General features: G+C 42.6%; 1 protein-coding gene across 1 annotated transcript in view; it reads left to right on the top strand.

Annotated features, from left to right (window-relative positions):
• Window positions 1-438: 438 nt before the first annotated feature.
• The window catches only part of gemin8 (gem (nuclear organelle) associated protein 8), a 38,739-nt gene continuing 12,703 nt past the window's right edge, over window positions 439-26,474 (top strand). The window contains exons 1-2 of the mRNA XM_078536676.1: window positions 439-517; window positions 6,603-7,032. Of these exons, the coding sequence (XP_078392802.1) occupies window positions 464-517; window positions 6,603-7,032 (484 nt within the window). The 5' untranslated portion in view covers window positions 439-463. The remainder of the gene's footprint in view (window positions 518-6,602; window positions 7,033-26,474) is intronic.

Genomic DNA, 26,474 nt, shown 5'->3' with positions numbered 1-26,474 from the left:
GGAACAGGCTGACACGATCGGTCTGCCAGGACAGTTCTGTTTGTGGATTTTGGGTAGGAGGTAGAAGCGGGCCGTCCGAGGTTGGGCGATTATCAGGTTGGAAGCTGTGGGAGGAAGATCTCCTGAGGAGATGAGGTCAGTGACAGTCCTGGAAACAATGGCTTGATGTTCAGTGGTGGGGTCATGGTCCAGGGAGAGGTAGGAGGAATTGTCTGTGAGTTGACGCTCAGCCTCCGCGAGGTAGAGGACAGTGCGCCAGACAACAACAGCACCACCCTTGTCAGCGGGTTTGATGACAATGTTGGGGTTGGACCTGAGAGAACGGAGTGCAGCTCCCTTTACCAAGATGGCCACCGCATAGATCAATTTCCGGCGAGTCCTCCCTTTACCAAGATGGCCACCTCTTAGCTCCGCTCCAATCACTGCCCACGCTCCTCTGACCACGTGATCCTGCGGCTCACGCATGTGCGCAGTGTCGGCCGGCCGAGCGAGGATGGAGGCGGGAGGCGGTCGTCAGGTAAATGTGGGGCCCTGTCCGGCGGCCTGGGGTGTGGGACCGGTCACAGCCCCGGCGGTTAGGGAGGCGCTTCCCCCCCCGCGGTATCCGCACCCGCTCCCTCACAGGGGCAGCGAGGCCCCGGCTCTCAGCAGCACCGCCCAGCCCGCGGAGGCTGCACTTCACACGGTCCCTGGTCAGGATCCGGGTCCGTATCACCTGCACCTCTGCTGGGTCTCAACATCAACCCGCGGTGCAGGGGCACAGCCGGGCCGGGGCGGGGCGGGGCCTGAGGGCGGGCGGATGGGCGGGGCCGGTGGGCGGGGTGGGGTGGGCGGGGCCTGGGGGCGGGGTGGGGTGGGCGGGGCCTGGGGGCGGGGTGGGGTGGGCGGGGCCTGGGGGCGGGGTGGGGCGGGCGGGGCCTGGGGGCGGGGTGGGGTGGGCGGGGCCTGGGGGCGGGGTGGGGCGGGCGGGGCCTGGGGGCGGGGTGGGGTGGGCGGGGCCTGGGGGCGGGCGGGCGGGGCCTGGGGGCGGGCGGGCGGGCGGGGCCTGGGGGCGGGCGGGCGGGGCCTGGGGGCGGGCGGGCGGGCGGGGCCTGGGGGCGGGCGGGCGGGCGGGGCCTGGGGGCGGGCGGGCGGGGCCTGGGGGCGGGCGGGCGGGGCCTGACTGACTGACGCTGCTTCCACTCGTGTAAGAAGCCAGAACCAGAAGACAAGCCGGGTTCCAAGCTAGAGCCGGGCCATGGAGCCTGGACTGGGGGTAACACACTTTCATATAGAGTGTGAAATCTGGAGCTCTTTCCAGACAGGTTGATATGATTTGGTTGGGGTGTCAGGGGAGATGAGAGGGAGAGAAAACCAGGGAACCTATAGACCCAGCTTGGTATCTGTGTCAGGAATGTACTGGAGTTTATGCTGACGGATCGGGTGGCTGGAAAATGTTCAGCTAATCAGAATGAGCCGGAGAAGGTTTGAAAACGGTAGCCTGTGCTTGGTGAACTTCTCTCTCAGTATTTCTGAAACTGCAGCTTAAGAAACATATATTGGCCTGGGAGGAATGCAGTGTAGATTTACTAGAATGACACCTGGACTCCCAACGATTAAATTATAAGGAAAGATTACACATACCAGGGTTGTATTCCTGGTCTTGAGAAGGTTAAGTAAGGGGTGATTTGAACAGAGTTTTCACAATAGGATAGATGGAGAGAAACAATTTCCACCGCTGGGAAGTCCAGGACTAGGGGGCATAGTCTAAAAATTAGAGCCAGACCTTTCAGAGTGAAATTAATAAACACCTTTTCACAAAAAGAAGTTTGGAACACTCTTCCACAAACAACAGTTGATGCCCAATAATTTTTAAATTTTAACTCCGGGATTGATAGATTTCTGTTATCCACAGCGGTAACATATTAGGGAATGTGGTGCAAAGGTAGCCAAATGGTACCCGATCAGCCAGGATCTCATTGAAAGCCAGAGTAGGCTCAAGGAACTAAATGGCTTGCTCCTGTTCCTACGGTTAGGGAATGAGAATAAAAATAGGAGACTGTTTCTTGTGAAAGTGATAAGCTTTTTGTAAAGAAAATTTGGTTGAACACTACTTTTTAATTAATGTGTCTTACTTCTGTATGTTCCAATTGCTTATCATGAATTTTGTTCTGATATATCAGTATCATTTAACATCCATATTATGACAGATACTGTCAAAAATATGGCATAGTTATACCACAAGTACATAGGAACTTAAGAGCAGGAGTAGGCCTTTCAGCCCTTTGAACTTTCCCTGCCATTCAATGAGGTCATCTGGTTCTGATCTCAATTCTACTTTCCTGTCTGCCCCCCATAACCCTTGACTCCCTTGTCTATCAAAAATCTGTCAAACTCAGCTTTGAATAAATTCAATGACCCAGCCTCCACTGCTTTCTGGGGAAGAGAATTCCATAGACTAACGACCTTCTGAGAGAAAAAAACTTCTCCTCATCCCTGTCTTAAAAAGGAGCCCTCTTATTGTTAAACTGTGTCCTCTAGTTCTAGTCTCTCCCACAGGAGGAAACATCCTCTGGGTATCCACCCTATCAGATCCCCTCAGGATCTTATATGTTTCAATAAGATCACCTATCATTCTTCTAAACGCCAACGGAAAAAGGACCAACCAGTGCAACCTTTCCTCATAAGATAAACCCTTCGTCCCGCGAATGAGTCGAGTGAACCTTCTCTGAACTTCTAAAGCAATTATATCCTTTTTTTAAATAAGGACACCAACACTGTACACAGTATTTCAGATGTGATCTCATCAGGACAGTTCTCTAGATTGAGATTGATAGATTTCTATTATCCGAAGGGGCAACACATTAAGGGATATGGGGCAAAGGTGGCTAAATGGAGTTAGGTAGCAAACAGTCATGATCTCATTGAAGAGCAGAACAGGCCTTTTTTTCATTCATTCATGGGATGTGGGCTTCGCTGGCTAGACCAGCATTTATTGCCCATCCCTATTTGCCCTTGAGCAGTTGGTGGTGAGCTGCCTTCTTGAACCGCTGCAGCCTATGTGGTGTAGGTACACCCACAGTGCTGTTCGGGAAGGAGTTCCAGGATTTTGTCCCAGCGACAGTGAAGGAATGCCAATATATTTCATAGTCGATGGTGAGTGGCTTGGAGGGAAACTTGCAGCTGGTGGTGTTCCCATGTGTTTGCTGCCCTTGTCCTTCTAGATGGTAGCGGTCGTGGGTTTGGAAGGTGCTGCAGTGTATCTTGTAGGTGGTGCACACTGCTGCCACTGTGCGGTGGTGGTGGAGGAAGTGAGTGAGTGAATGGGGTGCCAATCAGGCAGACTACTTTGTCCTGGACAGTGTTGAGCTTCTTGAGTGTTATTGGAGCTGCATTCATACAGGAAAGTGGAGAGTATCCCATCACACTCCTCATTTGTGCTTTATAGATGGCGGACAGGTTCTGTGAAATCAGGAGGTGAGTTACCCGCCACAGGATTCCTAGCCTTTGACCTGCTTTTGTAGCTACAATATTTATATTGCTAGTCCAGTTCAGTTTCTGGTCAGTGGTAACCCCCAGGATGTTGATAGTGGGGATTCAGTGTTGGTAATACCATTGACTGTTAAGGGGCAGTGGTTCAATTCTCTCTTGTTGGAGATGGTCATTGCCTGACACTTGTGTGGTGTGAATGTTACTTGCCACTTGCCTGCCTTAGCCTGGATATTGTCCAGGTCTTGCTGCATTTGGTCATGGACTGCTTCAGTATCCGGGGAGTCGCGAATGGTGCTGAACATTGTGCAATCATCAGCGAACATCTCCACTTCTGACCTTATGATGGAAGGAAGGTCGTTGATGAAGGAGCTGAAGATGGTTGTGCCTAGGACACTACCCTGAGGAACTCCTGCAGTGATGTACTGGAACTGAGATGATTGACCTCCAACAACCACCTTCCTTAGTGCTATGTATGACTCTAATCAGCAGGGACTTTTCCTCCTGATTCCCATTGACTCCAGTTTTGCTAGGGCTCCTTGATGCTACACTCGGTCAAATGTTGTCTTGATATTAAGGGCAGGACTTTCTCACCTCACCTCTGGAGTTCAGCTCTTTTGTCCATGTTTGAACCAAGGCTGTAATGAGGCCAGGAGCTGAGCGACCCTGGTGGAAACCAAACTGAGTGACAGAGGGCAGGTTTTTGCTAAGCAAGTGCCGCTTGATAGCACTGTTGATCTATCTATCTGCAACAGTAAGCAAATACTGAGCATGCTGGATATCAAGGTACAGCAGCTTTGACAGACCAGACACCTTCAAACCCATCTAATCTGCAGGGAATTGGTGATGAGCCATGTTCTGTGTAAGAATGGTGCCATTAAAGGTTTGAGAGCAGGATACCTATCTGTTGATGAATAGTACTTTGGGGAACTGAAGGGAATGGGAAGTTGGTATAAAGCTGGACAAGGGAGGGCACTGTAGTCAGTGCATATACTACCATGTAATTTTCCTTACTAGAGCAAATTTTGACTTGGCCCTAACAGTTCATATACAAAATGAATTCTCCAAGAATGTGTACGACATGACCTGATGAGTTGCGACAGCTTTAGATTTAGATTCATAACGTACCACTAGTATTGTTCCTCCAGTACTCTGATTTTATGTTGTAAAATGGACTTAGCTAATGGACATTATTGCATTTGGGTGCTTCTGTTTTTAAGATCTTTTTCCCTTTTAGCTGTGAACAGAATAAGATTCCTTCTACCTTCAAATTGCATTTTAAGGCCAACCCCAACTGAAAAGAACATTCTCTGTTGCTGTGCTTTTCAAACCTTTTTGGTTAAAGGGCCTGGATTAGTAATCACGGCCTGGCCCACCTCCCCTGTCCACCTGGCTAAATTATATTGCAGCATGCTTTCATAACATGAAAGTGCTATATTAATTAATGTTAAGAAAACCAGTAATTCCTTTCATACCAGTGAAACGGGTGTGCCTGTGAGTAGTATTGTGTAGTATCTTTCAGAATTTGTTGGTTCTAATTCTAATATCAGCAATAGGAAAGTCTGGACTAAAAAGGCTTAAAGTGTGTTTTTTCCATCAAAACATCTAGAATTCTACAATCCCCAATCTCATCCCAAAAGTAGAGAACAGCAGAAGGTTGGGACACTATAATCGAGCAACTTTTTGACAGCCTGCTCCCCATCGATCTTCATGCTGCCCTGGGCTGTACATGTGGCGGTTGCACTTTGCTCCCAGTTTACACCAAACCACAGCGCCACTGATTCATTTACTCTTGTCTTCACCTTCCCTGGAACTAATTGCAAACTGTACTTGTTCTTGATGCCAAAGCAACAGGGGCTGTTACTGCGCTAATCATTAGAAATGCATTGTGAAGCGTATGCTGTTTTTCATAAAACAATAAATAGCTGTCTAATCACCAAAATGAACAATATAAGGATAGTTAACAATCTATTCTGAATAGTCCTATGAGTCACTCATACATTTTTTTTTTGTTTTGTCTTCTACACTCGTCCACATAAATTCAACCAAATGACAATGGGAATAAAGCCGAGTTTGCTTCTAATATCAAAAGGTTGCAGTGACAGCTTGTTACTCCCATTTGGTGCCCGGTAACTAGTTGAGAAAACCTTTACATACACTCAGAGCCAGCCATGGCTAGATAACTTAGGTTGACGAGTCTTAAATCAGGGTCAGCTGTGAAGTAGACTGCATGCACTCACTAAAACAAAAGCAAGAAAGCAAAATTGCAAATGTTTTAACTCTCCACGAATGTTGCTTGCTCTGAGTGTTTCCAACGTTTTCTGTTTTTATTACATGCACAATTAGAAATAATTTGTTTTGAAATTTTGGTTAGAACATTTCAAATCAAAAGCTGTCATATCCTGTATGAAGAATTACATTGTGAGACGCCCTCCTTAAGGGCCCTAACAATTTCTTTGTGCCAGCATTTCTTGTTGTAATACAATCGGACTGTTGATGACTTACATCCGCCCATTTCATTTTAGAGATTGAAATACCTGGAAAAACTCAGCAGGTCTGGCAGCATCGGCGGAGAAGAGCACAGTCCTCAATGAGGACTCGAAACGTCAACTGTGCTCTTCTCCACCGATGCTGCCAGACCTGCTGAGTTTTTCCAGGTATTTCTGTTTCTGTTTTTGTTTTGGATTTCCAGCATCCACAGTTCTTTGCTTTTATCATTTTAGAGATTTCCTTTCTCCAACATTTTTCTCAAGCTAATATGGTTAAACTGTAACCTTTGCTCGCTCACACTTTTAGTAGAGTGGACATTAGCCTACGATAAATGATTATCTACATAACATTCAATCGGTGTACTGCCTTGTACACAATCTTGCATAAAAAATTCGACAAATAGAATCCCATATCCACTGCCTGCACAACAGCTAGTGTTTTAGTAGCTGAAGTACTTGTAGCAATCCTTTTTATTATTTTCTTAGCTTCCCAAGCTAAAGTTTGTCAGTGTCTAGGCTGGGTCGCTTGGGCATTATACCTGTGGAACCATTATCGCAACATTAATGATTGTCTTCAGGAGAGTAGGGAAACATTGGAAAAGAAAAAAGGTAAAGCAATAATTGTATGTATTTTCTTTTAAACAGGATGATGGGATGAGACAAACATCAGATATTTGGTACAATCATAAAATGTACTCCAGATTTTGGCAGCATTATCAGCTAGCTATGGGATGGCTGCAGAAACATAGACGGGCTTATCGCAAGGCAGTGGAATCACTGGAGTATTCTCCCTGGTATAATGCAGAACCAGCAGCAACTCGCTTTGCTGACTGGCAGAATGGATCCCCGTGCTCCTCTTCAGGATATACTTGGCACAATGAGCGCAGCCAATGGCAGTGTCCACACAGTTCAGAGATCGAAGTCGAAGATTTGAACAATGAAGCCAATTTGAATGTTGACAAAGAAGGGGAGACAGACTCAGATAGTGAAATAGAATGTGATGTCAGCAATGTGGAAATAACGGAAGAATTGCGCCAGTACTTCAGACAGACAGAAAAACATCAAGAGGAGTTAAGTAAGTGTTAGTCATTGTGTAGAATTTTCTATTTGGAATATATCTCCATGACCTGGATATGTTGTTGCTGCATCCTTTCCATGTTTCTATCTATTCTTGTGACCACCTGTACCCCTTCCAGAAATTCTTCCTGCCATCTCTTTGTGACTCAGATCAGAAAACCTATGATATGGAAGTCATAGGTTGTTATATTTCCAATCTGGCACAGAGTGTTGATGCTTAGTATGTAGCACCAGTGAATCCATTTTGCAGAATATTTCAAGATAGACTTTTACATGGAAGCAGAGGTCCAGTCAGGGTTTGCACTCATTTTTGCCTAACTTTAAGTGTTCTTTGTTTATTTGGTCCAGATGTCACTGCACTGTTACTGTCAGGACAGACAAGTAGCTTTTCATAGATATCAGATAATGTTCTTGAGCAGGGGAACAGACAGTACCTCTTCTTTCCTCCCCCTCTTTTTTTTGTCTGGTTGAATAATAACTTGTTCTTTTCCAGAAAGCCAGTTGGTAAAGGATAGAACTGGAGCCAAACATTACAGAGTTATATTTATTTACAGGGTTGTACATTGATAGCATTCGCCTCCTACCCAACTACCATAGTCTTACTCTTATCTATTTATAGAGTCTTTTAAGTGAATTCCTGGTTAATGACCACCATTGGCATACAACTAATATATAGTTAACAGATTCCCTTCTACCTCTATAAATAATAATTAAGTTAGGTTAATATATGCCAACCGAAATTTCAAAACAGTTTAAATAAAAACAAAACTTCCGTATTCTGCATGAAACATTACCTTGTGAGAAGCCCTCCTTTAGGGCTCTAAAAATTCTTCTTTCTTTCATTTCTTTTTGTAAAACAATCAAGAAAGTTGATGACTTGCATCCACCCTTTTAATTTTAGAGATTTCCTTTCTTCCCAGCTATTGTTTCACACCAGCAAGGTCAAACTGTAACTTCACTCACTCTCACTTTTTGAAGAGTGGATATTATCCCAGAATGAATGATTATCTACACAACATTCAGTGAGTATACTATCTTCAGTGTTCCCCTTGTACAGAATCTCATTGAAAATATTTGGCTAATAGAATCCCATGTCCACTGCTCCCACAAGAGCCTGTGTTCCAGCAGCCAAAGTGCTTTTAGCAACCTTATTTTTGATACCTCTGCCACTGAAGGTGGGTGGGTGAATAGCATATCTCAAAAACTAAAGTACAGATTTCAACAAAAATTGGTACACAGTGTATGGCCCAAGAAAAAACTGGTTAGATTTTGTCAAAGATGCAGATCTCTGGATCCTGGAATGTTTTAAAGGATGAGTTAACATTGGGAGATGGGGCGAATTGACTTTTTTTAAGAATGTTTTTGGTTATTTCGTTTAGAATGTTGTTGATTGTTTTCGAATATTGTGGATTGTCCAAGCTGCTGTGGTGGAATTTGTCACAATTGTCAAAATAGGAGAAGAGTTTTCAGAGCAAGTTGTTAGATGTGGATTGATCTGAAGCCCCCTTAGTGAAATGGAAGCTCTTAATAAAAATATTTCTTTTTTTTCAGCTTTGTAGTTATAGAGCATCAACCAGGCAGGGAAAATCCCCAAGGAAGAGCTGCCTAATTGTAATAACGTTGAGTTGACACATTTGAGTTGACACAGTGTGGCAGAAGTATGCACTCCACTGAGGGCCCTCTTCACTTGTGTTCTTAGCTTTCCAGGCTAAGGGTCAATATTTCCCATTTTCACCCATAAGAAATATTATGAAACCAGCTACACTAGAGTACACAGGGAGATTACCATGGGAGGCATTGCTAAAAATTACCAGTTTCATCTTCAGGTGACCTAAGGATAGGAACCTAAGCCAAATTTAACCAGATTTAATTGTCCTAATGTTTTATTAGCCCTTTAAATCATTCTGTACTTTAGAATGTTTCATTGCCGTAGTTAACTCCAACACTTCCAAACTAGTATGTGGTGTGGTCTGAGTGGACAATCAGCCCAACTTACCAATAAGCTTTGCAATTACTCTGTCTCTTCTTTAGATAGAACATCATCTTTCTGTGATGACCCATTAGCTAGGATGGGAGCAACACTTTTGAAATAGAATTGTTGATTTAAAGTTATTTTAGTCTTACTTGCTTAACATCTAAACCAGTACAATTAAAACCCCCACATGCCTACTCACAATTTTAAATCTTAAATTCTAATCTAATCTTATGAATAATATGCTTCTCAAGTTCCATAGTACCACCTCACGAGAAATAATCAACATACATCGTGAAGATGCCTGAAAGTTTTCCTTTATGATACCAATAGTGGGACCTGCTTTTAATTAAACACAACCTATTTTCAGCAAACCAGATATCTCTGGAAAGTACCATACCCTGGAGGTGTAATTTAGGCAATAGATGCTTTTGTTTAGTTTCCATAATTTCCCTTCTGCATTTGCCTTTATTATCAGTTTCGGAAACATTTCTTTCTGAAAAGTGTCACCCTGCAGAAATGCGGCTTTTCTATCAATTGACCTGCAGTCACGTGAACGTGTGGCTAAAGTATTTTCAAGGTTACTTTTCCAGCGAGAGTCCACTGCAATACCAGTGTCACACAGTCGCTCTTCAAAACCCCTGGCAACTTGTCTCACTTTAGTCTTATAAGTCCTATCTGTAAAGATTTTTTCAGTCTATGTGACAAGGTTGGTTGACCCTTATTTGCTATCTTAGGATAAACTCCAAACTCTCTCCAACTATCTAATTCCCTTTCTTTTGCCTCTCTTAATAGTTTATCCTCAAGCTTCAGAAACTCACAAGCACCAAAACTTCACAATCATGAGGACTTCTGCTCCTAGTTTGGTTCAGAGATTGTTCTGTTGCCTTTATTTTATTGTGTAAACTATTCAAGCTACACCCTTTACTTGCACCTTTGTCTATTGAGACGACTACTGCAGGTTCTCCCCCTCACCATTGGAAGCTGTTTTTCTGGTTCATAATCTATTCTGACAAGAGAATCACTTCCACACTCACTATCAGCACTTGCACTTTTTTATTCCCCACTCTTTTAGCCCATTCTGCTAGTCCCTGGACTTCACTGCTTGGCCATCATCATGAATATTCAACCAATATTTAAACTTCCCAGTAGCTTTTCCTGCATGTTCCACGATTGTCACACCTTCCAATCATAGACCCCTCTGGGCAGTTGGCCTTTGGGTGCGATGGCTCTGTCCTGTGTTTCATGGTCACTCACATTATCTTTATCTTGCCCTTGATCTACTGTATTCTGTTCCTCAGGACCTCCATCACAAAATGCATGAGCATTTGAAGTATGCGCTGCCTGACTTATTTCTATCACCTTGGATGGTCTTATACGATGTCTCAGAGCGCTCTGAATTTTCTCTAAGACCTCAGCCTTGATGAAATCTCATCTCCCTAAATATAAAGCATTCAAATATGCAGCAAAAAAATTGAACTAATTTGTAGTACCTTCTAGAGCAGGAGGACTATCACACAGAAGGCAGTTTGGGATTTTGTCCAAACATGAATTGATAGGAACTATACCGTCCAACCACCTGGAATGAATTCTTTGCAGGAACCGTCCGTTCCAGGGCATTTGTCAACTTGGTTTATCAGCTAAACTTTTATGCAGTATTCCATTGATCACCACCTGATTCCTTTCACAGAGTCCATTGTTGAAAAGACTTTCAGATACAGTATTCAGGACCATGATGTTCATATTTTCACATATGTCTCTAAGCTCAGCTTGGCAAATTCTCACCAATATCAGTCAGACAATTCACTGGTGCCCCAAGTCCAGTGTCTATTCATTTCTTCATGTTTATGTCTATAATAGTTCTTTTCTCCTTACTAAATATGGTAGAAAGAATAAATTTGGTTGCCAGGTCAACAAAATGTAGAATGGAAATATTTATTTGTCCCATACCTTTAGATCCACCACAATTACCTCATTAAAGTTTTGTGCCAATGAAAGGCTTACACTAGGAGATGAGCAGTCCTTCAATACCTTTTTCAGATTTCACACTTCTTGCTAATCTCTTCTATTAGTCTTGTTTACTCTTCATCAACCAGACCTGCATCTTTTAGCAGGATTTTTAGACTTTGACAAGTAGGGTGAGAAAATTGTCTATATAGCTTTAAGGTAATTTGTTTCTTTCTCTCTCTGATTCTTAGCACCTGATGCCATTAAGACTTGTCTAACACTCTGATGAGAAACATTATGCTTTGTCAAGAGGATACAATAATGTCCTCACTGGGTAAACTGCAGAACCACTGACTTTCCAAAAATAATTACCTTCTCACACTCCATGTCAAGTTTCATTTCTGCTGTTTTCATAGATTTACTCAACAGCAAAGGCATCGCACTAGAAACTACATCAGCGCTTACAAAATGGCTTACTCCAGCTATTTTACATGACATTACAATTCTCTTTAGTGTCTTCAACGTGTTGTTATTACCAAACCTAAAGCAAGTTGTACTTTTATGTTCCTTAACCTAACATTGATCATCACCATTTAGTGAATCATGATAATGTTTTAACCAATCTAATGCAGATACTGTCACATCCAGGCCAGTCAGTTTAACAACAATGATGTTTTAGGAACAATTGGGAAAAAATCAACAGGCGGCAGGAGAGGGTTGAGTTAATTAGGGATAGCCAGCATGGATTTGTAAAAAGGAAATCATGCTTGACTAATCTAATTGAATTTTTGATGAAGTAACAGAAGGCTAATGAAGGGATGTTATCTATACAGATTTTAAGGAAGTGTTTGACAAAGTACCACAAAAGGCTGGTTAACAAAATTGAGACTCATGGAATAGGAAGGTCAATGTCAGCTTGGATAAAACAAAATGGCTTAAGGACAGGAAACAGTGAGTAAATGTTAAATGGTTGGTTTTCAGACTGGAAGATGATAGGCAGTGGTGTTCCCCAAGGGCCATTTCTAGGACCATTTTTTTTAATATTTATAAATGACTTGAATGTTGTAATATATAGTAAATGGTAGTGGACAATTAAACAACTCACTGAAGGAGGAGGCTGCACAAATATCCCCATCCTCAATGATGGGGGAGCCCAGCACATCAGTGCAAAAGATAAGGCTGAAGCATTTGCTACAATCTTCAGCCAGAAGTGCCGAGTTGATGATCCATCTCGGCCTCCTCTGGAGGTCCCCAGCATCACAGATGCCAGTCTTCAGCCAATTCGATTCGCTCCACATGATATCAAGAAACGCTGAAGGCACTGGATACTGCAAAAGCTATGGGCCCTGACAATATTCCAGAAATAGTACTGAAGACTTGTGCTCCAGAACTTGCTGCGCCTCTAGCCAAGCTGTTCCAGTACAGCTACAACACTGGCATCTACCCGGCTATGTGGAAAATTGCCCAGGTATGTCTGGTATACAAAAAGCAGGACAAATCCAACCCGGTCAATTACCATCCCATAAGTCTACTCTCGATCATCAGTAAAGTAATGGAAGGGTTCATCAACAGTGCTATCAAGCGGCACTTGCTTAGCAATAGCCTGGTCACTGATGCCCAGTTTGGGTTCTGCCAGGGCCACTCAGCTTCTGACCTCATTACAGCCTTGGTTCAAACATGGACAAAAGAGCTGAACTCCTGAGGTGAGGTGACAGCGACTTCCCTTGACATCAAGGCAGCATTTGACCAAGTGTGGCATCAAGGAGCCCTAGCAAAACTGGAGTCAGTGGGAATCAGGGGAAAACTCTCTGCTGGTTGGAGTCATACCTAGCACAAAGGAAGATGGTTGTGGTTGTTGGATGTCAGTCATCTCAGCTCCAGGACATCACTGCAGGAGTTCCTCAGGATAGTGTCCTTGGCCCAACCATCTTCAGCTCCTTCATCAATGACCTTCCCTCCATCATAAGGTCAGAAGTGGAGATGTTCACTGATGATTGCACAATGTTCAGCACCATTCACGACTCTCATACTAATGCAGTCCATGTCCAAATGCAGCAAGACCTGGAAATATTCAGGCTTGGGCTGACAAGTAGCAAATCACATTTGTGCCACACAAGTGCCTGGCAATGACCATCTCCAACAAGAGAGAATCTATCGCCCCTTGAAGTTCACTGGCATTACCATCACTGAATCTCCCACTATCAACATCCTGGGGGTTACCATTGACCAGAAACTGAACTGGACTAGCCATATAAATACTGTGGCTACAAGAGCAGGTCAGAGGTTAGAAGTCATGTGATGAGTAACTCACCTCCTGACTCGCCAAAGCCTGCCCACCATCTATAAGGCACAAGTCAGGAGTGTGATGGAAAACTCATCACTTGCCTGGATGAGTGCAGCTCCAACAACACTCAGGAAGCTCGACACGATCCAGGACAAAGCAGCCCGCCTGATTGGCACCACATCCACAAACATTCACTCCCTCCACCACTGAGGTATGGTAGCAGTAGTATACCACCTACAAGATACACTGCAGGAATTCAACAAGGCTCCTTCGACAGCACCTTCCAAACCCACGACCACTGCCAACTAGAAGGACAAGGGCAGCAGATAGATGGGAACACCACCACCTGGACATTTTCCTTCAAGTCACTCACCTTCCTGACTTGGAAATATATCGCTGTTCCTTCACTGTCACTGGGTCAAAATCCTGGAACTCCCTTCCTAACAGCACTGTGGGTGTACCTACACCACATGGACTGCAGCGGCTCAAGAAAGCAGCTCACCACCAGCTTCTCAAGGGCAGGTAGGGATGGACAATAAATGCTGGCCCGGTGAAGCCCACATCCCGAGAATGAATAATAAAAAAAATTTCAATCAGTCAATTTCACCTTCAATCCAGCATATTTGCTATAATATGTCAAATTGCACACTGGAGATCAGAACAAATGTCTTGTTTCTCTAAAGCCCTTCACAAGCTGTAAAACCATTTCAAAACAATAGCTCGAAAATCAGATTTAAAAAGTACAGAATTTTGGTTTATTCCCAAAAGACAGAATTAGACGGATGAATAGTGATAGATTGATCTTCAGAAAAAATTGGCACAGACTCAATGGACCGAATGGCCACTTCTGTGCTGTACTCTTCTGTTTGTTGGACTACCTTCCTGTTGTGTTTTCTTTCAGACAACGGTTGTGACAACTGCAGAATCAGACTTTTGTCTATAATGAGCTCATGTTACACAATCCAACATGAGTACTCATTCAGATCATACAATAGGATTCCAGTTGATTACCTGATTCCTTATTGTTGTGTTTACAATTCAGTATAAGAACTCAGATACCAAGCTTTACCATTCCAGCCTGCTACAGCAAATGATGGTTTACTCAAAACACTTATTCTATGTTTGGTCTCTAAACCCCAAGCATAGTAACGCTAAACTACACTACATTAAAGGCAGACAATGCAGACTACAGGTAATATGGAGCCAAGAAAGGTACATTTATGTTCATCTCAATCTCTCTCAATGATTCTGCTGCCATGGTTAAAAGGTCCACACATGCTCCTTAATCACTTTATTACTATAAACAGTGACTAAACAACATGTCCTAGACCCTCGACATGGATGAATTAATTTGTTTCCACTAGGCCTGCTTCACTGTCCCATGGTTCCTGTTGAACAGAACTGAAAGCTGTTTTAACTCTGTGCTGATCCCCCAAATTCCCTCAATGTTCTAGTCTGTTCTTAGAAGCATTAGCCCAGATAGATGCCAATATTCAAAACACAGACACACAAGGAGACTTGCTGCCTTAAATGATTCCTTGAGCTAATATCTAATATGATGTAGTGTCCAAATTCAGATGTATTATCTTAATTTAAAGATTGTGATTTACTAACAAAGATGAATTGGCCAATCTATGTTCAATTAAAGAGCATACTGCAGGAAAATCTCAGCAGAATAGTCTTCAAGCTTTCATTAGTAACTAAAAGTTGTGATCAAATATTACATGTAAACTTTTTTAAAATCAGTGTCAGCATCTGGATGGATGATCACATCATAACTCTGTTTTCACACTTGTCTGTGGAGTACTAGGAGGCTTCAAATGGTACAAGATGCTGAGTGGAAACAAAACTCTTTCACATCAATATGCCATTAATCTGAAGTTTTTACATCGTTCAGTGAAAGTCGAATTTATGATCCTGGTAAGATAATTGATCAGGTGTTAAGACAGTATTTTGCATAAATAGGATTATTTTTCCATTTCAAAAATGATTACTTCACAAATTTTAATACTTTAATACAGTCAATGGTCGAAAATAAACTGCTTTATTGCTCTATTTACAGTCTGAAGTGAATGTTAACTGAAAGTATAGCTGTAATTTAGCATGGGGCTTGAATGTGAACTAATCATTCTGTGACCCAAAAGAAAAGAAATTACTTTGCAGGAACTGTAATTATGAAGGTGCAACACTACCATCATCCTTTACACTTCAGCACAGCATTGTATCCCAGGTCAGTCATTTCTAAATTGACATCTTAAGTTGAATATTAATTTTTTATGCTCATATTTTTTCCATTTCCAGACTTGGTTAGCTATTTTCACTCTGTCCTTGGCAACATAATTTCTAATTTTTTTTTGTGCTACACAGGAAATCTGTGAAGCCGTGCATGGGCACTAGCATAGGTTGAAGTGCAACTGCACAGCCTAGAGGGAACATTGGTCCCCAGGAGGATTTTACAGTGTTTAGCAAATGGTCTGTGTTCCTGGAATAAGACCAAATGCACTCATGACAGCACTAAGCAGCAGATACACTACACTGACTGATTTAGAACCAGTCACTTGACTTGCAAAGATAATAAATGCATTCTGAGCTCTATGGAAGAGCCCTTTTAAACAGTGTTTGATCAAAGCACGCACAAAAGAAAAGAGAGTAGGTAGAGGATCTGTTTGTCTGGGTCAAAATCCTGAAACTCCCTCCCTAACAACACATGGACTGCAGCAGTTCAACAAGGCAGCTCATCCCCAGCTTCTCAAGGGCAGTTAGGAGTGGGCAGTAAATGCTGGCCTAGCCAACAATGCCCACATCCCATGAATGAATTTAAGAAGTACTTCCACTTAAAATGTCTTATGGAGACTTTTCCTCCATTAAAGGCAAATAAAAGTATTAACACAAGAACAGTACCGAGACCCTGTGCAATGCTGTCATAAAATCCAATACGCTATTGCAGCCCAGTGGCAACTATGTCCTACTTCGAAAGTGAGTATAAACAATATTTTTGGGATTGCACACCTGCTGTCAAAGTACATGGTTGTCTAGCATCTCACTGCACCACAGGTTAGTGCCACATAGCAGATCACAGTCTCAACCATACAACAATGGGGCAATACCAAACACCAGCCAAAAGGAGAGGGTGAAAATTCAGGTGCCAGTTATTAATTTTTTTCAATGCACAGAACATTTAAATGTTAGCATGGGCATGTTATTTAACACAGAACAAGACCCGCCTGGTGCCTTCCAGGCTGCTGCATGGCTGCATATGCACACAGCTCAGCGAGAACATTGCCAGTTATCTTAGGGCACTTTTGCTCATCTCATATCTTCTGACTATAAAGTAGCATTAATGAAGCTACCGAAGACTGAAAAAGGAAATTGTAGAAGTGAAACTTGACACAAATAAATTGCCTAAAAACAAGGAGAATATTGGCAGTTTCATCTAATTGTTTTGGAGGGAGATTGGGGATAACCTACTAAGCTCTTCTGAACCTCACAGCCCTTCCAACTGAATTGTAGACCTTTGCTTCCTTGGCTTGTCTTTATTCCACTCTGGATAAATGTACTTTGAATTAAAATTAATTAACCGATAATAGAATTACCTTCCCAAGCTGTAAAGCAAGGGCAAAACAATCTGCAAGGGACACTGCAGCTGCATCCATAAACCTGCACCATGCTAATGGCACCTGAAAAGAAGCCAGCTGTTGTTCGGGTGTCCTTCCGTATCCAGGTGGGACTCATGGAGTAGTTGAAGGAATAGCATAAATGTATTTAAAGGGAAGCTTTAAATGATGGAGAAAGGAAGGGAATAATATGCTGATAGGTTGAGATGAAGTAGTGCGGGAGGAGGCTCATGTGGAGCATAAACACTAGCACAGGTCAGTTGAACCAAATGACCAGTTTCTCCGTTGTAAATTCTGTGAAATTCTTGGGAATTGTGGAACATTGCTGCTGATCAATCTGAGAGGGGAGTAGAGAGGGGAAACTGAGAGTGTTGTGTAGCAGTGGTGGTGAGGGGTGGGGGGTGCAGGATGGTGAAGAATGAGACCAAGAAAGACTGAGGAAGATAAATGAGACGGGAACAGCTGAAGAAAAAGAAATGGGAGATCTGGATTTCATGAAACGGATTGTAGTCCAAGCAATATCAAAAGCCTTATTGATGGGGTAGGCTTGAACATTCCTTGTACAGTATACTTGTGCTAGTTGTAATCACAGCGAAAATAACTGAGTATGTAGTGCATATACTATATTAAAACTTGTGGCTTTTTATCGGTGTAAATTTATTTTTCTGGAATTTTAAACTTTTAACTGTTGACCAGAGCAGAACTTTATTGAAGTATGAAATCCTGTCTCATCTGATTTCCCACAAAAGAGGGCAGCATTTTCCTACAAACTGAGAAGTGATTTTGTATTCTGTAGTACAGTTGCCCATCGATGGGTGTCACTGGGGAGTATTTAAAAACTTAACTGCAAAAACAGGATTGCACTTTTTGTTCATTTAAGAATGTAGCAGCGTGGAATGGTAGAGTGGAGGTCTTCTCAATCCCTGGATAGTCAGTTCCTAATTTCTCCAGGCCTATCTGGAGAAGGGATAAAGCTTTCAGGGAAAGAAGGAAATACTAGAAAAGTCTGTGGATCCCTAAAATTGCTGTAATTTGAATTGTGCTAATTGTGAATTTGCAGATGAAGATTTAAAAATGCAATCAGCAAATAGAAGGAAGAGGGGAAATTGAAGGCTCTGCAGATATTATACTCTATAGTTCAACACAATCGCAATAAAAACAGCTAGCGAAGTTGCAAGGGGTAAAATCTCAATTAGCTGTGCTGCTACCCCATTATAAGATTGTTCTTTTCTGACATCTGTTAACATTTTCTAAGCAAATGACCATCTGGTTTACATTATACTGTGGAAAGTGACTTTTTATAGTCCTTTAATCTAAAAATACACGTATGCATGGCAACAAGCAACGTTATTGGTAGAGAAACTTTAACCAAGACCAGATTCACTGCAGTTTCACTATACGTTAATCTTCCAAATTGTACGGTGCTAAATTACAGGGTTTTACATTTCTGTAAGAAAGTATGAAATGTGTTGGAGCTGTGAATGATAGCATTTAAATTATTCATGGCTAGAAGTGCAGAAAACTCCATTCCTGAAAGACGAAGTATTCAGATGAGGAGGGGGAGTCAGATGGAAATTGAGATTTATAGAAATTACAAATATAAATGCATTCAATTATCTGCTGATAAATATTATAATGCTACATATTGTTGCGTTTAATATCTGGAAAATTGTGTGTGTAGTTGGTATTGACAGTGACTGTAAGCTATACAGTTGTGGGAATTCTTCAAGCTTATTCTAATGTTCAGGTTTGACAATTTCTTAGTGTAAATTGCTTCCTCCTGCTTTTCAAAGGTTATTTCTAAATTCCCAACCCATGGGATTGCCTCCTGCTATCTCAAAACATGACAAATTGTCCCATTGACATCTCTTCAGTGAAGTTGTTGTTTCTAAACGTGATTAGTATTTCCTGTTATGTGGCATGAAAAATGGCTTACTAATACAGAGAATACTGTGGTTGTTTACCTGTTTGGGTAAATGCAGGCTGTAGTTATCAGTTTATCCATTTGGACTACATGGATGAGAGTGGTAATTTTGCACCTCTTTCTATAGACCTGTTGACACACCAACTTGGTATCTGATTTTCTCTACCTCCTTGCTCATTATTGTTACTCTCTTCAGTAGAAGCAAGTCAGTTAAAAGTTGGCTGTATCTAAGCTTCATTGCCTCGTACAAATCTCTGGGTGCTGGTGGATGTTGAACCTGAGTCTGGTTCCATGTGTGCTGGCAATGCTTTTTAATAAATGAAAATACATCTTACCACCCCATCCCTTTTGAAGGCTTTGACTCCTTGCTGATCCATGATTCTGTATCTGACTGGCTGCTCCCAGTTCCTCATCCAGTGGCCACCATTTATGTATGAGCCTTGATATTGAGAGTTGGTGGGTTGTTCAACCACAGAAGCATCATAATCTAAAATTCTTACACACATTTCCAGTTGGGTTTATTGGATTAAGAGCTCTGGCTAACCTTCCCACCATTATGTAACCAGGAGCTCTGAGGCCATTTGTAGCATTCCTACCTCTGCCCCAGCTGAACTTTGTTAGCTCTGTGCAGATCAGGAATAAAAGTCGGATCCTCCTTTTTCTGTAGGTGTCATTTGCTCAATTAACTTTGAATCTCTTAAAATACAGCGATAATTAGTAATCTGCAAAAGTGAAGGAAGGGTTCTATTGGAAAATAAATACCTGGTAAAGTATCTGATCTGTATGCAGATCAATAATATAAATTACTAACATGACATCTTTATCGATTGAACTAGTTAAACTTGAATAAAATATATCTTAATTCAACAAGAAATCCAAGTTAATCTTTGTAAAAATAGAATATGTAAAAGAAGAGTAATTGTTAACCACACAAAAACAACCTCCATTATACTCTTGTAAAATACAAAAATAGAAGAATTGCATGGCTTACCCTATAAATTTTGGTTAAATTTACTTCTATTCCCCTCAGTAAGATAAGTATCAGTGTTGGGAATGGTATGCTTTTACACTTTTGGCAGCCAGTATCCAGCATAAATAGGTCACATGCTGATCCAGATATAGGGACGAAGCTTCCTCTACTCTGGCTATAGCACTAGTGATATTACTTAACCCTGGTCTCAGAAGAACAACCCTTGCTACAAAATGTTTTGTTATTTTTCCACTTCCAACACCAATTTTTTTGCTTGTCCGTAACTGGTTAACAGTAACCAATAATGCTGAGTTAAAGGCACCTTTGTGTTTTGCACTATTAACCACTCAAGACTGGCTACTCAAAGTAATTTCACTGAGGGCCCTTGTGGCCAACACTCAGAAAAGACTTGCACCTCATCACTCTTGGGATGGATTCAAATCCTGGTCTCCGAAGAAAGAACAAGCTGGCAGTGGGAGTTGATGCCTACTGTAAGTGCCAAGGTCTTGTTTTCCAGCAGTGATTCCCTCCTTGTTTAGACAAAAATGTTGAAACAAACATTTGAAGGCTGATAACATCAACTGGCTTGAGCTGTACTATGAGGTAGTTGAGTTAACATATGTAGTTAAAATGGCAGCTGCTGAAGCATTACTGGATTAATGAGTATTATTATTGTTAATTTAACACACAGATTCATTAGAACCACCTCCTCTGAGGTTGTAATTGTCTGACAGTGTTTTTTTATCTTTTCGCATCAAGGTAGTGATCTAATCAGCGGGAATATCAAATACAAGGTGTTAAATCAGTTCCAAGTCAGATCTAGCAATGTTGAATGCGTTGTAAAGCTCCTTCTCTCTATTCCAAAAATGTATGTCAGCTGCAATCTCGGAAGATTGTCCCATACTGGAGAAGTGTCATTTTTTCCATTGTTCTCATCAGCTTTGACAGGTGTCAAGTAGAACCAGGCTGAGTATAGAAGATTCAAAGGGGAGCTGAAAAAGCAAATAAGAAGCAAAGGGAGAGTATGAAAAGAGACCAGCAGCTAACATAAAAAGGAATCTTAAAGTCTTTAATAGGCATATCAATAGTAAAAGGTTGGTAAAAGGAGTCAAAGGGCTGATTAGGGACCCAAAAGGGGATTTACCTATGGAGGCAGAGGGCATAGCTGAATACTTTGCATCTGTCTTTTCCAAGGAAGAAGATACTACCCAGGCCATTGTGAAAGACACCAAAAGAGTTTAAAATTGATGAGTAAGAATTGAATAGGCTGTCTGTACTTAGTTAAGTACAGATAGGCACCGGGACTAGGTGAAATACATCGAGGGAAGTGAGAATGGAAGTTGCGGAGCCACTGGCCATAATTTTCCGGTCTTCCTTGGACTCAGGAGTGGTGCCATAGGGTTGGAGAATTGCAAACATTACAACCTTGTTCAAAAAAGGGTGCAAAGATAAGCCTAGCAACTACAGGCCAGTCAGTTTAACTTCACAGGTGGGGAAACTTCTAGAAACAATAATTCAGGACAAAATTAATAGTCACATGGACAAATGCAGGTTAATTAAGGAAAGCCAGCATGGATTTCTTAAGGGAAGACCGTGTTTAACTAACTTGCTGGAGTATTTTGAGGAGGTAACAGAGAGCTGATGAGGGCACTGCTTTGATGTGATGCACATGGGCTTCCAAAAGACATTTGATATGGAGCCACACGACAGACTTGTGAGCAAAGTTATAACCCATGGAATAAAAGGGACGGCAGCAACATGGATACAAAAACTGGCTGATTGACAGGAGACAGTGAGTAATGGTTAATGGATTTTTTTTGGACTGGTGGAAGGTTTGCAGCAGAGTTCCCCAGGGGTCAGTACTGGGACCCTTACTTTTCCTAATATTAAAGACCTAGACCTTGGTGTACAGGGGACAACTTCAAAGTTTGCAGATGATACAAAACTTGGCAGCATGGTGAACTGTGAGGAGGATAGTGCAAAACTTCAAAAGGACTTGGACAAGTTGGTGGAATGGGCGGGCAGGTGGCAGATGAAGTTCAATTCTGAGAAATGTGAAGTGATTCATTTTGGTAGGAAGAACATGGAGAGACAATATAAAATAAAGGTTACAATTCTAAAAGGGGTGCAGGAGCAGAGGAACTGGATGTATGTATTGAAGGTGGCAGGACAGGTTGAGAGGATGGTTAATAAAGCATACAGTGTCCTAGGCTTTGTTGAAAGGGCCATAGAATACAAGAGCAAGAAGGTTATTTTGAACAATCCCCATTCACCACTACTCCCCCATCTGGCTGAACTTGTTCTCACACTGAACAATTTCTCCTTTAACTCCTCTCACTTCCTCCAAATAAAAGGTGTGGCTATGGGTACCTGCATGGGCCCCAGCTTTGCCTGTCTCTTTATGGGGTATGTGGAACATTCCTTGTTCCAGTCTTACTCCGGCCCCCTCCCACAACTCTTTCTCCGGTACATCGATGATTACTTCGGTGCTGCTTCATGCTCTCGTCCGGACCTGGAAAAATTTATTAATTTTGCTTCCAATCTCCACCCTTCCATCATTTTCACATGATCCATCTCTGACACTTCCGTTCCCTTCCTTGACCTCTCTGTCTCAATTTCTGGTGATAGACTGTCCACCAATATCCATTACAAGCTTACCGACTCCCACGGTTACCTCGACTACAGCTCCTCACACCCCGCTTCCTGTAAGGACTCCATCCCATTCCCTCAGTTCCTTTGCCTCCATCGCATCTGTTCTGATGATGCCACTCAAAAACAGTTCCTCTGACATGTCTTCCTTCTTCCTTAACCGAGGTTTTCCACCCACGGTGGTTGATAGGGCCCTCAACCGTGTCCAGCCCATCTCCCGCGCATCCGCCCTCACACCTTCCTCTCCCTCCCAGAAACATGATAGGGTCCCCCTTGTCCTCACTTATCACCCCACCAGCCTCTGCATTCAAAGGATCATCCTCCGCCATTTCCGCCAACTCCAGCATGATGCCACCACCAAACACATCTTCCCTTCACCCCCCCGGCAGCATTCCGCAGGGATTGTTCCCTCCGGGACACCCTGGTCCACTCCTCCATCACCCTCTACACCTCAACCCCCTCCCACGGCACCTTCCCATGCAATCGCAGAAGGTGTAACACCTGCCCCTTCACTTCTCCCCTCCTCACCGTCCAAGGGCCCAAACACTCCTTTCAAGTGAAGCAGCATTTCCGACTAGGCACTTTACAGCCTTCCGCTCTGAATATTGAGTTCAACAACTTTAGATCATGAACTCTCTCCTCCATCCCCACCCCCTTTCTGATTCCCCCCTTTTTTCCAATAATTTATGTAGATCTTTCTTTTCCACCCATTTCCATTATTTTTAAATGTATTTCCATCCATTGTTTTATCTCTACCTTTTAGCCTTTTTCGATTCCTTCCCCCCACCCCACCCCCACTAGGGCTATCTGTACCTTGCTTGTCCTGCTTTCTACCCTTAATTAGCACATTCCTTAGATAATATCACCACCTTCAACACCTCTTTGTCCTTTTGTATGTGACATCTTTTGGTTATCTCCACCTATCACTGGCCTTTTATCCAGCTCTACTTGTCCCACCCCCTCTTAAACCAGCTTATATTTCACCTCTCGTCTATTTTTACTTAGTTCTGTTGAAGGGTCATTCGGACTCGAAACATTAACTGTGCTCCTCTCTGCAGATGCTGCCGGATCTGCTGAGTTTTTCCAGGTATTTTTGTTTTTGTTGAGGTTATTTTGAAGTTGTATAGGAAAATAGTTTGGCCTAAGTTGAAGTATTGCACCCAGTGTAGGCACCACACTTTAGGAAGGATATGAAGGCATTGGAGAGAGTGGCAGAAAAGATTCACGAGAATGGTTCCGGGGATGAGGAACTTCAATTATGAAGATAGATTGGAGAAGTTAGGACTGTTCTCCTTAGAGAAAAGAAGGTTGGGAAGAGATTTGATAGAGGCATTCAAAATCATGAGGGTTCTGAACAGAGTAGATAGGGAGAAACTGTTCCCACTTGTGAAAGGTTCGAGAACAAGAGGGCACAGGTTTAAAATAATTGGCAAAAAAAAAGCAGAAGCGATGTAAGAAAAAAACTTTTTCATGTGGCAAGTGGTTACAGTCTGAAATGCACTGCCTGAGAGTGTGGTGGAGGAAGGTTAAATTGAAACATTCGAAAGGGAATTAGACTCTGGTGTTATGGGGAAAAGGCAGGAGAATGGCACTAAGGGAATTGCTCATTCGAAGAGCTGGTGCAGACACAATAGGCTGAATGGCCTCCATCTGTGCTGTCACAATCCTGAGATTCTGAGAGCTATCCTGTATTGATGAAATTGTCAATTGATGCTGAATTGGGAGAGGTTGTGTTGTATGACCTGTATCACTGCGCAATTTACATAAGTCCCTTATAGTCGACAGGCAGAGGAGGCTTTCATAATAGCCTTTGACCCCCACCCCTCTGGCAGTTGTAAACAAAACAAGAAATGATCCTTAATCTTGCTGAGTTAATTGATATCAGCTATGTAGTGGTGGGATGCTACAGTTGACTCCACAGCCCCTTCTGGAGAGTGGACGTGTACTTACAGCTGGTAAAGACTTGGTAGTGACGCCCCCTCTTTGGCACATAGTCTATTGGCACGGACATGAAGAGTAGTCACTAGGATTAAGGACTGGGGTTTGCTAATGACCTTGGCTGTGAAGCCTGCATGGGTTCTTGCAGTGGAATTCAGGATCACTGAGCAGGGGTGGGAGAATAAAAAATTAAAGTTGACGTAAGTACTTTTAACTGTTGAGTTTAAGTTTCAGGACTGTGAAAATATGTACTTACAGCTGGTAAAGCTGTAAGTACATAATTTGAGTCTATACAGATGTGTGATAAAATATTGTCATATCCTTCAAAGGATTCAAGTGCTTTTTGCAGCAACTGGACTCTTAATTACCTTCATCTCTACGTATTTATCTTTGATGTTTCGACGTGCCATCTGTTCACTGCCAGTGAATTACTCCAGCCTTCAGATGTTTAATGATCGCGTACCGGAAATTTGGAACGTATGGCATTCTCTTCTTAACGCTGTTCTAAAAATTTGAACCTTGTATTTAGGATAGGAAATATATTCTCTCAGAACTGCACTGGAGTGTCAGCCTAAATTACGTGCTTAAGTCTCCAGAGTGGGACTTGTAACTACAGCCTTGCGGCTCCAACGTGAGAGTGCTAGCACTAAACCAAGGCGAAACACCTTTAACTTTACATGGGTGTATGTGACCCAACTATGGGGACATCACAACCAAGTGAGATGGTGGACCCATGCATATTTTCTAAGCATCTTTGGTAGGTACCCTGAATAATTTACTTTATTTTCCATCTCTTCCAAGATAAGTAAATTGTTGCATCCATTCTACACTGAAACCTTAAATGAGCAAACCAGAAGCATATCGTAGATCAAACCCGAGACCTCAGACTGCAACATGAGAATGATAACAGGAGCAGCACTAGAAATACCTAAAAATTAGGTAGCCTGGTGAAGTTACATCACAGGACTATGGACATGCTAGACAGCAGAAGCAACTATAGACAGTCAAGAGATGGCACAACCAACCAGTAAAAGCTCTTCAGTATTGCCACATTCGGTCATAAACGGTGGTTCACAATTGAAACAACTAACAGTGGAAGAAAGTTCCACAAACGTCCCCATGCTCAATCACGTCAGTGCAAAAGACAAGGCTGACGCGTTTGCAACTATCTTCAGACAGAAGTGTCCACTGGATGATCCATCTTGGCCTCCTCCTCAGGTCCCCACCACTGGGGGAGGCGGCGGCGTAGTGGTATTGTCACTGGACTGGCAATCCAAAGGCACAGGTTAATGCTCTGGGGACCCGAGTTCGAATCCCATCACAGTAGATGGTGAAACCATTGTCGACTGTCGTAAAAACCCATCTGGTTCACTGAGAGAGATGATATCTTGGAGGAGGCATTGAATGAAGCTTTGTGGGTAGAGCTTAGAAATAAAAAAGGGGTAGCCACATTGTTAGGTGTTTATTATAGACCCCCAGATAATCAGGAAATTGAGGAGAAAATATGTGCACAATTTGTGGAGGTGTGTAAAAACAATAACAATAGGGTAATTATATTAGGTGATTTCAACTTTCCCAACATTAATTGGGATAGACATAGCGATAAGGGCTTGGATGCAGTGGATTCCTTGAAATGTGTACAGAAGAACTTTTTAGGTCAATATGTAGAGGGTCCAACAAGGGATGGCGCAGTGCTGGACCTAATTCTGGGGAATGAAGCCGGACAGGTGGCTGAGGTGGTGGTGGGCGAGCATTTTAGTGATAGCGACCACAACATGGTACAGTTCAAGTTTGTTATGGAAAAAGAAAAAGACAAGTTGCAAAAAAATATTTTGGATTGGGGGAGAGCAGATTTTAGTAAAATAAGGCAGGATCTGGCCAAGGTAGACTGGGAACAGCTACTTGCGGGGAAATCTACAGAGGCGCAGTGGGGGGCGTTCAAAAAGGAAATGTGGAGGGTACAGGCTCAACATATTCCCTCTAGGGTGATAGGAAGGAGTAACAAGCCCAGAGAACCATGGATGACCAGAGATATTCAGGATACGATGAGAAGGAAAAGAGGCTTTTAGCAGGTACAAGGGGAGTAAATCAGCGGAGGCATTAATGGAGTACAGAAAGTGCAGGGTGGAGCTTAAGAAAGCA

This window comes from Cetorhinus maximus, unplaced genomic scaffold, assembly GCF_964194155.1.
Source record: "Cetorhinus maximus unplaced genomic scaffold, sCetMax3.hap1.1 HAP1_SCAFFOLD_1413, whole genome shotgun sequence".
Taxonomy (NCBI): Eukaryota; Metazoa; Chordata; class Chondrichthyes; order Lamniformes; family Cetorhinidae; genus Cetorhinus; species Cetorhinus maximus.
This window is presented reverse-complemented; position numbering and strand designations above follow the sequence as displayed.